The sequence below is a fragment of the Mauremys reevesii genome, linkage group 3 (genome assembly GCF_016161935.1).
Source record: "Mauremys reevesii isolate NIE-2019 linkage group 3, ASM1616193v1, whole genome shotgun sequence".
In the NCBI taxonomy this organism is placed as follows: domain Eukaryota; kingdom Metazoa; phylum Chordata; order Testudines; family Geoemydidae; genus Mauremys; species Mauremys reevesii.
In genome coordinates this window covers 167,575,190-167,589,110 of record NC_052625.1, presented here as the reverse complement: position 1 = coordinate 167,589,110, position 13,921 = coordinate 167,575,190, and the positions used below count along the sequence as shown (strand labels likewise).

The 13,921-nt window shown below is 43.1% G+C and overlaps 1 protein-coding gene across 14 annotated transcripts in view; it reads right to left on the bottom strand.

Moving 5' to 3' along the window:
• The window catches only part of CSMD1 (CUB and Sushi multiple domains 1), a 1,616,238-nt gene that overhangs the window by 553,749 nt on the left and 1,048,568 nt on the right, over positions 1-13,921 (bottom strand). For 13 of the 14 annotated variants that reach the window (XR_005595828.1, XM_039529053.1, XM_039529047.1 and 10 more), the window contains one exon: positions 7,623-7,726. Coding sequence is in view for 12 of the 14 variants with exons in the window: in XM_039529053.1 (XP_039384987.1) it covers positions 7,623-7,726 (104 nt within the window). In the remaining 2 variants the exon portion in view is untranslated. Of the gene's footprint in view, positions 1-7,622; positions 7,727-10,541; positions 10,672-13,921 lie in introns of those variants that run through there. The other variant, XM_039529059.1, reaches the window with a different exon arrangement.

Here is a 13,921-nt window from a genome sequence, read left to right as displayed (position 1 = left end):
AATGCTGCCAAAGTAAAAGCATTGTAAAAAAAGTCATCCCCCATATAGATAATTTCTATGTTAATTTAAATTACAAATCACTATGATGTCCTTTTTTATAAGATTTGGAAGAAGCTATTAGGTAGCGAGAAGGCCACCAATGGCACCTATGTAACTGCAAATCACAGTGATATCAAGGTACAAGGTCTGTAACTGAGCACAAGACTGTCTGTCATTTTGCATCTGGTGCCTGCTGGGACCTATAGAAGGAAAGAGAATGTGTGAACCCTGACATCTCTAGTAGGCAGACACTCTGTGGGGTAGGGGATGCTTATATAGAGGAAAGGAGCTTAATATCTGAAGTAGGTGGGATAATTTTGTTGGTTTGTTTTCTAAGAACTAATTATGTTACTTAACTGGGCAGTTGGGGACAGGCTACACAGAATGGAAAACAAAGACAATGAAATAATATAAAACCTCAGTGAATCTAGGTTTACTTTTTCCCGGTTGCAAGGGAATGGAGGGGAAGTGTTACAATTTTGACAGAGAAATGTGAAAATGTTAATAAGAAACCTATAAATATTTTGGAACCATCACCTGTGCATATTTTTAGCCTATGTAGCCATATGATATTCCTATTTTTAACCTCTGGCTCCCTTGCCCACTTCCCTCCTATTGTTTGTTACACTTGTTGCATCCTCTCTTAATTAGACTGTAAAATATTTGGAGCAAGGACTATGTCTACTATTTGTCCATTGCCTAGCAAAAAGGGGATCCAATCCTGACTGAGGTCCTTTGGCTGCTATTGTAATATTAATTATTATTGTTATAATAATCACCATCAAAATTCCATATTCTTTTTAAAAAATGGTTTAAACTTGACCCTCTATTTTTTCTCTTTGACTTGTTTTATTGTGTATAGTATTGTTCAACAAAAACTGTATATTCTTGGAGATTTTATAAAAAATATATTACACAAACTGAAGCTCAATTAGCATAAAGTGAGCTAAGTATTTTATAAATCAATGATCTCTACACCAGCAATACTAAATTCCATTATGAAGTAAAAATTTCTAACAGAACTCAGTCTCAGCCATTTCTTGAGTTCTCAATACGTTAAAGCAATTTTCCCCTTGGACTGGCTGACCTTTCATTGATTTTGCAAGTATTCTTCCTCTTGTACAGAGACAGACTGAGTTTGACAGTAATGCTCTATTCTTCACAGGTGACAAATGACTTATGCTATTTGTATATTTAATTGCACCCATATGGCGTGCTAACACTCTGAAGCTTTGCTGTTGATGCGGCTATATGCAGCTAGTGTCCATAGATATCCTCAGTTCAGCGTGGCTTTATTTTTACTTTGAGTCTCATTGTATCAACTTCCTAGGCACTCAACTAACCGGAACATAAAAAATAATCCAACACCACTAAAAATCCTTCCCTCCACATCCTACAACCCCTAAAAAACAAACAAACCAAAAAAACCCATACTCTTCTCACTTTTACCTTTTCTAAATACCATAAAAAATAAGATTAATTATTTTTCCCAGCTATGTGCAGAGAGAAAAAAAAGAAGAAGCTTGGCTGTTCTTTAAATATTAGGAAGGTTGAGATTGTTTTTTAAACTTCCATTAGTTTTCTAAACTGTGCATGAAGAGAAGAAAAGGATCATGGATTATATAAAAATATCTTTGTGATGGAACATAGGAGATAATCATAGCAGTTTTATGAATTCAAGTGCAGAAAACTGATTTTTATTTTTACTTTATTTTATGGAAACTAGTACATGAAGACATTGTTCCTTTTTCAAATAGATGACTTAATGTGCTGGGCTTTGGCTCACCAACTCCTGATTTCATACTACTGGCACCAAGCAAACAATTAAAATTGTTCATCATTCTATATCATCGAAGTCAGAAAAGAGTTTATGATGTGACAGAATTAGTAAAGCTATTAAACTAAAATTTAATAAAACACATGCAAGAGTTTTTGAAGGAATAATCCCACCAAAAAGTATAAAAGCACTGAAGCCCAATATGTTGGTTCAATTCATGAAATATTACGAGCACTGGAGAGTGCCTCACCCCAATCTCAGGCTTGGTGCCTGGCATTATAGTGACCCCCAGCAAAAAGGAGGAGAAATTACAAGGAACGTTCTCCTCAGTGCCTGCAGCCCTGGGAAGCAACATGCTTGTTGCAAATGGAATCTTCAGAGAATTTAGCTGCCAGCCTCTACTGACCATAGGGTGACCAGACGTCCCGATTTTATCGGGACTGTCCCGATATTTGCTTGTTTGTCCCGCGTCCCAACCAATGTTAGGTCGGGACACTGGACAAACAAGCAAAGGCTCCGGAGCCCGAAGGGCTCACGCCCTCCCCTGCCCCGACTCCGCCCCCTCATTCCCCCATTGGATCCTTACCCAAATCCTCGCCCCCATCCCCGCCCCCTCACTGCCCCATTGTCTCCCTCCCCAAATCCCCGCCTCTTTCCAAGCATGCCATGCCCAGGAGACTCAGGGGAGTGCGGGGCCGGGGTGAGTGTGAGTCTGGCCTGGCCCCGAGCAGGCAGGACTCGGGTGCGGTACCTGAAGGGAGAGTAGGGGGGCGGCCCGTGGGGCTAGGTGGCGGCTGTTCTCCCCACCTGGGCAGGGGACTTGGGAGCAGCCGCTGCTGCAGCTCCCACTGCTGCGGGGGCAGGAAGTGGCCAAGCACGTGGTACTCGGCGGCTGCGGCTTTGGTGCCCGGGCCCGAACCCGGGCCTGCTGCGGGGAAGCGCGCACGCTGCGCTCAGCCCCTGGCCAGTCGCGTCTGGGCTGGCTGCCCAGCTGGTGCAATCCCGCAGCGGAGGCATCGGCAGCCCAGTCCCGTTCGTTCCCCTGCAGGACCCGAGCGGGATGCGGGGGGCTGGGGCCTGCTGCCCCCACTCCGAGGCCGCCCGCAGGATTGCACCAGCTGGGCAGCCAGCCCAGACGCAAGTGGCCAGGGGCTGGGTATGCGCAGCGTGCGCGCTGGGTCCCCGCAGCAGGCCCGGGCTCGGGGGGTTCGTGGGCGCCAGAGCCGCAGCTGCCGAGCTTGGCCAGCGGCCGCTTCCTCCCCCCGCGGCAGTGGGAGCTGCAGCAGCGGCTGCTCCCGAGTCCTGCTGCCCAGGTGGGGAGAACAGCCGCTGCCTGGCCCCGCAGGCCACCCCGTACTCTCCCTCCAGGTACCGCGCCTGAGTCCTGCCTGCTCGGGGCCAGGCTGGACTCACACTCACCCCAGCCCCGTGCTCCCCTGAGTCTCCCGGGCCTCCCTCCAGCGCTTGCGGAGGGAGGAGGAATCGGGGGTGGGGGATTTTTTTTTTTTTTTGCTCTGCCCCCGCCCCGCCCCCCCGCGTCCCGATATTTGACCTGGGTGATCTGGTCACCCTAACTGACCATGTGAAACAGAGATAGTCAGAGATTTATAACTTGGCCAAAATTGGGTGGACAGTCACCACTCCCATCTCTGAGTAACCCTAACCCCCACAGACACACACTACTTTAAATCACTGCTCCAAACCTTCTTAATGAAACTGTTAAACAAAATTTTAACATTGGCAAAACAACATAAGTTTTCCTAACCTCATTCTCAGAATGGCCGAAGTGTTTTTGATTAAACAGTCTGGCTCTTAAAATACAGAAAATGGACTTTGGAAAATATAAGCAGAAATAGATGCCAAAATGGCTTTCTATCGCCTGAGAGACAAAAGAGACAAGAGCTCTTGAAATCTGAGAAAGGTTGATCCTTCAACAAAGGGGTTGAAATCTTTGAAACTGAGTATATAGGTAAGAAACCTGCTTAGATAGATTGTAACTTGCTGAAGTTAAGTTTTAGTTATTAGAAAGCCATTATTTGTAACCTTTCATAGCTCTTTCACTACTACTTGAAATCACTTAAACATATGTGGTTTGTTAATAAATTTCTTTTATTACAAAAAAACCCTCAGTGCTATTATATAGAAGTGAAAGGGCAGTCTTTAGCTAACCTAACAGGCTGTTTGGGTTCTGTCTCTTTGGATGCAGCAAACTTAATAACTTCTGTGACAGTCCACTAAGAGTGACTGAACACTGCAGAAAGATATTTCTGGGGAACTCAGGAATTTGGGTTCACTGATTGCTACGTGTAGAGCAAGATTTGGACTGGCAGAGTCCTGAAGCGTTTTCTGGAAAGGCAGACAAGCTGCTGTGCCAGGAAGTTGAGACATAGTTTAGCCACAGCAAAACTCACTCTTGCTGAGGTGGAGTGGTAACGTGATGGCTCACAGTTCTGGATGACCTGAGCAGTAGGTCACAAGGATGCACTAGGAAAATCATGATCTGAATGACCAAACTATGATATGAATTGTACATTAGGGATAGATTTCCAGATTGTCATTACAATGGATAGGTCATCTCCAAAGGCAGCTGGCAGCCTATTTCTTCCCATGCATCACTTTCCGTACAAGTCTTCTGGGGTCAGGGAGGGAGGTCATCCAATCCCAATCCCTCCTTATAGCTCTTTCCATTGGAGGGCTGAACAGGCATCTTGCTCTATTTCTTTCCCCACACCCTAGAATTAGCTAGCATTTATGAATGTTGCAGTGAGGGGAAGCAATTAAGTGGGCACTTCATTCCCTTCCCCTCCAATTCTAGTAGTTGGGTTGGGATTCAGTAACTTTTGAGGAGCTGGCTTGTTTGTATATTTACAGAAGATAAGTTGTGTGGTAAGGAAAGACTCAAAAGGCTTAGAGTTTTAGTTTGGGTTCAGATAAGCACTTATTTTTGCATAATTAGCCAAACAAGACTCTAAACCTAGTGATCTTTCATCACTACTAGAAAGGTAGACATGACCATGAGTTTTTGTAGTTGATATTTTAAAGAGACTTCCATAAATATTTGGCCTTTAGGCTGCCCAGAGAAACCTGTTCAGCATAAGGTCCTTGCATTATATTTTAAGAGCTTACAAATTAAACCACCTTAATGGAAGCTTCACTGTAAGCTGCCTCATTCCTTCAGAAATCATAAAAAGCTTGAAAGGCACTGTTCAAATCTCTTTTATTACAAAAGGAGGTATTAACACCAACTAATGGAAAGTTTTGATGATAAAATTACTTTGACATTTTGATATTAGCCCCTTCAATTATGATGAAACAATCAGTAACTGTGTCTATAATGCACTAAGGCTAGTCCCTTTATATCCACCTATTTTAAAACAAAATGGAGGAAATCCACAATGCATGTTAAATATACAGTATTTGACAGGATATGATGCAAGTGGATGATTAATAACGACACAAATATTGTCATGATAAAAACTTGGGGATCAAACTAATTATCTCCTATTCTATAGATTTAATAAGCACTGTAACATCCTAAAGAAACTGTTTCCACTACCAATTTATTTTAATCAGTTTTTATTCCTTCCCTGTCTTAACCAGATGTTGTTGGTGGTGCAGGTAATGTTAAACCACTGTAATCATAAGGCAGGGGAATTTCAGTGGTATATAGAATGAGTTATATATAAGTGTATTACTCATGAATGCTTGAAAAACTAAGACATGAAGCAGAATCGGTGGGGCATCAATAAGCTTACTCAGCTCAATAGTCATATCAAAGCTGATTCCAATTGTTTTTCCAGAATCCCCCAAATATGAGGATACTAAGAATATTGATTCATATTAAACATATTAAGGAACAATATTTGGTTTCAGGGCAATCCCCAATTATTAGTATTACAAGACAAGTCATTCAGACAGACTTTCCTGGGGATTTCACCTTGATGTGGTGGGAAGGCTTGTGTGTTCTCAAGACTCTGAGAGATATGCCAGTGGGAGTTTTAACTCCTGGTAGGGCCACCTAACTCAGAGAGCTCAAAGGGTATGGTCCAGACAAAGAGCAGTCCACTTGTCCTTCAGCTTGGGAGTTCAGTGATAAGTCAACAACCTAAGCTCATAAAAAAAACCACAACAAGGTGGCCATTCCAGCAAACAGCATGATAGATGGGGATGCTGGAGCCTCTTTTGTGCCCTAAACAATGTTGGACAGCATGGGAAGGACTCAGATTATTGAGACATACCTGAACTATAATCTGTTTCAGAATTTATTTGGGGTCGGTGTCTTTTTGGGTGTGCCCCACATTTTAACAACTGTGCCTTTGAAAAGAACTGTTTGAAGGAAAGATTTTCTCCCTTTTCATATTCTCTAGAAAGATCAGTTACACTGGGCTGTGTGGTATAGATTTAAATGAAAGCGTTTTGATGTAGAAAGAAGAGACTTCTGCTGTTACCTCATATGCTGACAGCACAAAGGCTCCACACTAAACATAAAAACAATCACCTTATTGGCAGGGGGTGGGGGAGGAAAGAAGTGCAGCTGCTTTTCATCCAGGATGCATGATGCTGCTCAGTGATTGGAGGCCTCATACAAATGAGCAGACCCTTTCTGCCTTTTTCTGTAACACCCACTACCATGCTATGTAAATGCTTCCTAGGGAAATTAGATTTGCATAGTAAGATCACTAGTAGACTTCTTGGACTCATCTTCTCCCTGCCTTGCTATAGGAAGTCTGCTTGTGATATACATCTATTTTTTAAAAATACTTTACCTTCATTCTTTATGATAGGAAAGTTTTATAAATGTCCTAAAAGTTGTCAGATACAGTCAAATCCTATTAACTAAAAGCCCCTTTATATCTAGCTCTTACACACCACATCCCAGGCTTTGAAACAAAAATTAGAATTTATTTATCTCTGATTTTTTTGTACTATATTAAACTTGAAATTTCAGTTTGAATTTGTAACATTCCTTTTTCACCTGTTTATGATTCAAATCATGGATGTGTATAGCTGGTTACCTAACTGACAGTAACTGTTCTTCAAGATGAGTAGTGCACTTATACATTCCTCTGCTGGTGTATGTACACCCAATGTACTACAGTTGGAGACTTTTGTCAGCAGTATCACTAGGCCTTGGTACCATCCCCTCTACTCATGCTCAGAATCAAGGGCATAAAAAGGGTGGGCTGCTGCCTCCTTCTCCATTCCTTTGCACTGCTCTCTAAGTAATAGACAAAGTAGTGGGGGAGGGGAGAGGATCGTGGAATGTATAAGCACAGCTCATCTCAAAGAACAACAGTTACTGTAGAGGTAACTTTTTTCTCGTTTGAGAGATTGTGTACATATATCTTCCACTGTAGCTGACTCACCAGCAGTTCCCTTACAGGTGGTGGGACTTTGCATTATTTTTAATAGAGAGATTGCAGCACTGATTTGCTAAAAATTGGCATAAACTCAGGAATCTTGAGACATGGCAAAGTGGTAGTCCTTTTCCAGATACAGTATCATCATGCAAATGTCCACTATTGGTACATGACTCAAGAAGGCTGACAAAGTTTTCTTTTATTCAATTTACTTTTTTGTGGTAAGATTTATTTATACTTTATTGCTTTTAAATTTGTCTTTTAGCTGTGTGTACATGAATTCTTGAGCTTCTGTTCAGTGATATGGTTTCAGACTTGTGATCTAACAGGCATACTTCATAGCAAACCATATTTCTGAGTCACTAATTTTAATATATATAGAACATAGAAAACCAATGTGAATGATAATAAATACCAAACCATAACTATTTAAGAAGTGTACTTACACATACAACACTGTTCTGGTGTCTCCCACTTTCCCAGCATCCCCTACAGTCAGGGTGTCATATCCTCTTTCCAGTTCAAACTCTTCAAAAGCTAGCTTTATGACCTATTAGAATGAAAAAGATACATATTAAATTATATTATATCCTACAGATTAGGTGATTTGCAATATGTTTAACAAATGCTTTAGCTTCTGGAGTCAAACCCTGAAGTCCTCACTCCCATTGACTTCAATTATTGTTATTTAAATTTGAGCAAGACCTACAGAAAAATAAACGTTTTCATGTTGTCTAAGAACAAGAAAGAAGTCTTCAGCTAAAGGTATTAAGGGTAGCAACATCCTCTGATAGTTTTTAAAGTTAATAAGTAAAAATAACACTTTATTTTAGTTATTATTATTATTATTATATACAGATACTGATTTTTCAGCATTGGAAAAGTACAATATACACTGACATAAAAGAAAGCCAAACTAAAATATAGAGTGCTATAAGTATCATTATATCTACACATTTTTGGAAACTGTACATATGAAAATCTCAGAAATACCTTACAGAATATTTTCCATTTCAGTTGAAATATAAAATAAAAAAGGAGATGTGGATGAACATATATTATTACAGATTGTCCACTTTATGAGAGAGGGAGGTAAGGGATGGTACATGTACATCAGTAAGAAATCTGAGAACTCCTTAACTACGCCGTCTATAAATTTGTTAACACAGACAATCTTAAGAAATTGATTTTACTCAGTATTCAAATATAAAGTTTCCACGAATTACAATCGTAATGAAAGAAAATAAGTGTTCCCTCCAAAAAAATTCATAAATTTACTGTATTCCATTGAAAATCATAGTATGAAGTACAGGAATGTTCTTTTCATAAAGCTCCACATAAAATATGAGTCCAGAATTAGGACCTTATTACAGCTCTGTGTCAGAGTCTGCTGCAATCACTAATATTACTCCTTTTACTTCCTGTATCTGTATATCAAGTTTTCAGCAGATAGTCTGTCTCAATACATTATTCATTGTTTCTTTATCTTGATGATGATTGGATACAACAGGATAACCTCTGATCCAATTTCCATGAAAATTTGTTTACAGGAGGGAGCTCTTTTTGCTTATATTTTGGGACTAACAACAGTATCGGGGTCAGATCCTGGCTCCCATAGGTGCCGACTCCATGAGTGCTCCAGGGCACCCACCGGCAGCCCCCTATCAGAACCTCTCCTTTCCCCCAGTGCCTCTTTCCCGCTGGTAGGCACTGTGTATGGATCTGTGCCTCCCACTCACCACATACTGCTGTTTCATGGTGCGCAGGAGGCTGGGAGGGAGGAGGTGGGAGCAAGGATGCTCAAGGGAGGGGGGGAGCTGGACGGGAAGAGGCAGGGTTGAGCCTTGGAGGAAGAGATGGAGTGGGGGTGGGGCCTGGATCAGAGCCGTGGGTTGAGCACCCCCCAGCACTTTGGAAAGTCAGCACCTGTGCTGTCTCCTGCAATAGCCATTTTGTGCCACTATTGTGGCAAAGGCAGCTAAAAAGCTGATGGCTTTGATACCCTGAGTATTCCCCCTACATAACAGAACCACAATAATGGCTCTGAGCCACTCAATAAGGCCTGGGAAAAACCTCTCACCTCCAACTAGGATCTTAATATTGATTTTAAAAGTTAACTGGTTAAATGATTAAAATATCATTTAACTGGTTAACTGTTAACTGAGGTCACTCTGGCTGGCCTGGCACGGCAGGGGCTGGGGTTCCTCCCGCCAGCCGGCGCAGGGCAGCTAGGTCTGGGGACACTCTGGCCCACCCAGGGCTGGGGTCCTGCTCCATGGGCTGGTGCGGCTGGGGTTGGGGTCCCGCCGGTGTGGCACGGCAAGGGCTGGGGTTGCTCTAGAAGGCTGGTGTGGTGCAGCCGGGCTGGGGTCCTGCAGGCCTGGCTTGAGCTGGGGTCCCACAGGCTAGCTGGCACAACACAGCCAGGGCTGGGTCCCTCCCACCAGACAAGCACAGACAAGTCTGGGATCCCTCCTGCTACTGCGTGGCCACTGATGTTAATGGTTAAGGTTGGTTAACAGTAAGCTTAATGCTAACTGGTTAACCTTTTACATCCCTACCTTCCACTCATCTCCCATTGTTTCCTGGCCTCATGAAGGAATGGGAGGTAAGGAAACAGACTCCTCCGACGTTGCCCATCATCGCTTATTCTTTGCTATGTGGTTCCAGCCAGGGGCTAGATAGCTGAGATCACCACAAGGTGCACCCTCAGAGAACTCAATGGCAGGCCTGATAATTTCAGGTATAGCAGATACTCTAGGATACCTTGGATATCTTGTGAGCGTTCCCTGGCCTGGTGCATGGGCCTTCACTCTCTTAGTCTGCAGTGACCTCTATCGGAGGTTTATCATGTGGGTTTTCAATGGCTCAATGCTCCAGCCGAGTCTCACACACAGTCTGTATGTGAAACAAAACAGACTCCTTCTGGATATACAGTCCAACAAGGGCCTATCCCAGTACCCATCCATTGATCAGTGTCTGTAGCCCTCCTCGGGCTCACTCTTTAAAAACTCCCGCCTCTGGTATGGGGCCATACCCCAAGGACTTCCTCCCTGGAGACACTGTCCTCACCTGCTCTGGGTCTTTCTAGTCCCAGCTCTCCAAGTGGGCCACTAAACCATCCGATCTCCTTCTGGAGGTATTTACTATTCAATATTCAGCCCCTTCTCAACTCCCTTCCTCAGGGCTTAAGCCACTTCCCTAGCAGCTGGTGAAAGGATCCAGGACCACCCACTACTCCAGGTCCCAGCCCAGGGACCCTATGAATAGCAGCCACATACTTCTGTGTCCCTTGTAACTACTCACTATGCTGCTACAGTTCCCTGGGCCACTTACCCACAGACCCACAAATGTTTCACTCTTACCGCTGAAGTCTTTTACTCAGTCCCAGCAACCAGCCAGGAGCTTGCTCTTGTTCTCCCAGTGATTTCCAGCAACTGATCTGTCCATGGTCCTGCCATTCCTTCAGCCAGCGAGGAACACAATCCTCACTCCTTCAGCTCCAAGCAACAACTGACTCTTCTCAGGTACTGCAACTCCTTCTATATGGGCCTGCTGGGCCCTGATTGGCTGTTCCCTGCCACCTCTCTGATTGGCTACTTCCCCACAGCCACTCTAGGCAGCCTGGAGGACTTAATTACTGCTCCTTTATGGGATGGGTATAATAGGACCACAAGGCCTCCATCAGGGGCCTCTGGGCCTAATACATCCCATCACAAGTCCTCTGAATTGACCATCAGCATCAGTGGTGCCCACCAAAGTGAGACCACATAATAACCCAATTTATTTATCATTCAATGGGAGATTGAAAAAGTCTGTTCCAGGGTCAGGGCCATTGTCAGTACTGGAAAATCAATCTGGGAGGAGGAATGCCTATTCCATTATCAGTGCTGAAGACCATGGTAGAGTGGTGCTGGTTCCAAAGGGTACCTGGGTACCAAATTTGGGATGCACAGCATGCCAAGGATGAGGAACATATTGCTACCATCCCTGCAGGCCTCTGCAGTAAGGAAGCTGCCAGCTTTTTTCATAAGTACCAAAGCTATCAATGGTAGCAACTCCACCCCTGAAGCTATCGAAGCTGAGGACTTGGAAACAGCCTTTCACACACCCATCTCCTGAGTTAGCGGGGAGGCTGGTACAAACAGGCAGAGTAAGTCAGTCACAGTACCAGGATTCTCCCAGCTGAGTATCAGGGAAAAACAGAGACAGTCAATCTCTATCCTGGGTACCAGTCTTGTGCACATATCTTTGATGAAGATGATAATGAATCTCCCTTCAACTTAAACATCCTAGTCTGTTTTGTGGATCCTCTTCTGACATACCCCAGGAGATGCAGATCAACTAAAAACATAAGAACGACCGTACTGGGTCATACCAAAGGTCCATCTAGCCCAGTATCCTGTCTACCGACAGTGGCCAATGCCAGGTGCCCCAGAGGGAGTGAACCTAACAGGTAATCATCAAGTGATCTCTCTCCTACCATCCATCTCCACCCTCTGACAAACAGAGGCTAGGGACACCATTCCTTACCCATTCTGGCTAATAACCATTAATGGACTTAACCTCCTTCCCCTTCTCGGGAAAGAATCAGAATCAACGGATCTGTTCAATACCACTATCAAGGTGGAAGATGGCAGAAGGTAGATGGTCCCACTGGCCGATGAAAGTCCTGGCCCCCCAGGCAAGCCTCATAACCTGTTCCAAGAGATGCTGCTTCAGGAGAAGGTTTCTTGAAATCTGCATTCTCTTTTTGAAGTAATGGCAGATATAACACTTTTTCTTAATGTGACCTTCCACTAGACACAGCAAGCAGCAAATATTGGGGTCACTGTTGGGGACTGAAATCCTGCATGATAGGCAGTGCTCTAAGAGTCCAGAGAATGATACACCAGAGTGCTAAGCACTACAAATAATTACAAAAAAATGAAGTAAACCAACAAAGAGCTCTAAGCTATGAGTACTAACTATTAAGACTATTTACAGGGTGAGGCCCAGAAACACAATTGTGATGCAGAGAAGAAAAACTGCAAGGAGGAGACTCACGCACAGGGGTCTCCAACTAAGACTATTGGTGGTAAGAAGGAACTGATCAGGGAGGCACCACCCTTATATAGCCACAGGAGGACCAAAAGAAGGTAAACAGCACATATGCTGCCCCGGTGGGCACTGTTATAGGAAAAAAGTCTCCAACTGCAGTGCACTTGCCATGAATGCCCACAAGCAGAATACACATTTGCAACCACTCAAAGAAGAATAATCCTCTGCTGTTTTCATCTGATCCTTCAGGTTGTTTACTTGGAAGTACACAACTTTGTCATCCCTGTTATTTATATTGATCAAACAAGTTTTATCATTTTTATTTTCAAGCATGTTTTCTACCATTGCTCAGATGGAGTTTTCTTACTCATGTTGTGTCTTGACTCTGCACTGTGTGGGTTTCACTGGGAACAGGCTATGTGTTAAAGCCCGAAGCCAAAGAAAACTTCTGCTTTTGAATTTGTGCATTTTTACCTAGTTAAGAATCTTTCTGTAAAAGAACTTTGGTAGATAGAGACTTTTTCTTAGGGAGACTGAACTCCTGAATAGAATTTATATGACAAACTACACCAACATGCTAGAAGATAAGCCACTTCAGCAATATGTATAAAGGAAATAAATCAGACATTTATTTATTTATTTATTTGGACTTCTGAATACCTTCAACAAGATGTGCATTTGCCTTGCTGAGTAAACATGTTATCCTGTTGCTAAAACATCTCTTTCTTCAACTCTCTTGCTATTACAGTTGCCCACCTTCATCACGTCTGAAACCAGACTGTGAACTCTTTGGGCCCAGGCCTAGATCTTCCTATTTATACTAGTGGTACTTAGTACTCTTTTGGGTGCTATATAAACAACAATAATAGTAAGAGACCTCCATGAAAATTAGTACAGCTTGTTTCTTGGCAAGTTCTGCCCTCTTTAAAGTATTGCTACTCAATTTTCTCCCTCAAACCATTGCACAGGATTGCTCTTTCTATTGCCTAAACCAACACGTCTTTTTCTATTAAAAAAAAAAGAGCTGCAAGAATGGTTAGCCAATCAGTTCACCTGCATGGCTGACCATTCCTGAGTATTTGATCTCTATTGTTAAACAACTTATGATTGTTTTAGTAGATCAGATAGTGCTAAAGTAGCATTGTACTTAAGTAATGCAACATATACTCTACTACAGAAGAGCACAGAGAGTAATGAGATTGCCAGTATAGAAACTGTGTTTTTATGTTGCTGTGGGTGTCACTTATCTGTTTTAGGGGTGAGGAAAGATTTTTTCCTAATGAGGCCAAACTGTCTGAAGCCTGGTAGGATTTTTTACCTTCCTCGTAGCATCAGGGGACAGAATTAGGTTAGGTTAGGAATAGGATTTAGAAATTTAATTTAAAAATTGTGTGAATGTTTAGTTCATTGCAACTTGTAGCAAATGTCCAGCATGAATAAAAGACTAAAGGGACAGTACCCAGAAAAAAGAGACTGGAGATTTCACTGTTAGACCTCTGTCCTATGGGAAAAGGGGAGACCTGAAGTCTAATAACCAAGATCCCTCACTCGTACCTTCTCTTCCTTTCACAAGGGTGAAAGTGATAGGATTCAGCAGAGTGAACTGAATACTAGGGGGAGGCAGTGGAACATCTATCCTGAGCCATGGACTATATCAGCTGTTCTCAAACTGTGGGTTGGGACCCCAAAGTGGGTCGCAACCCCA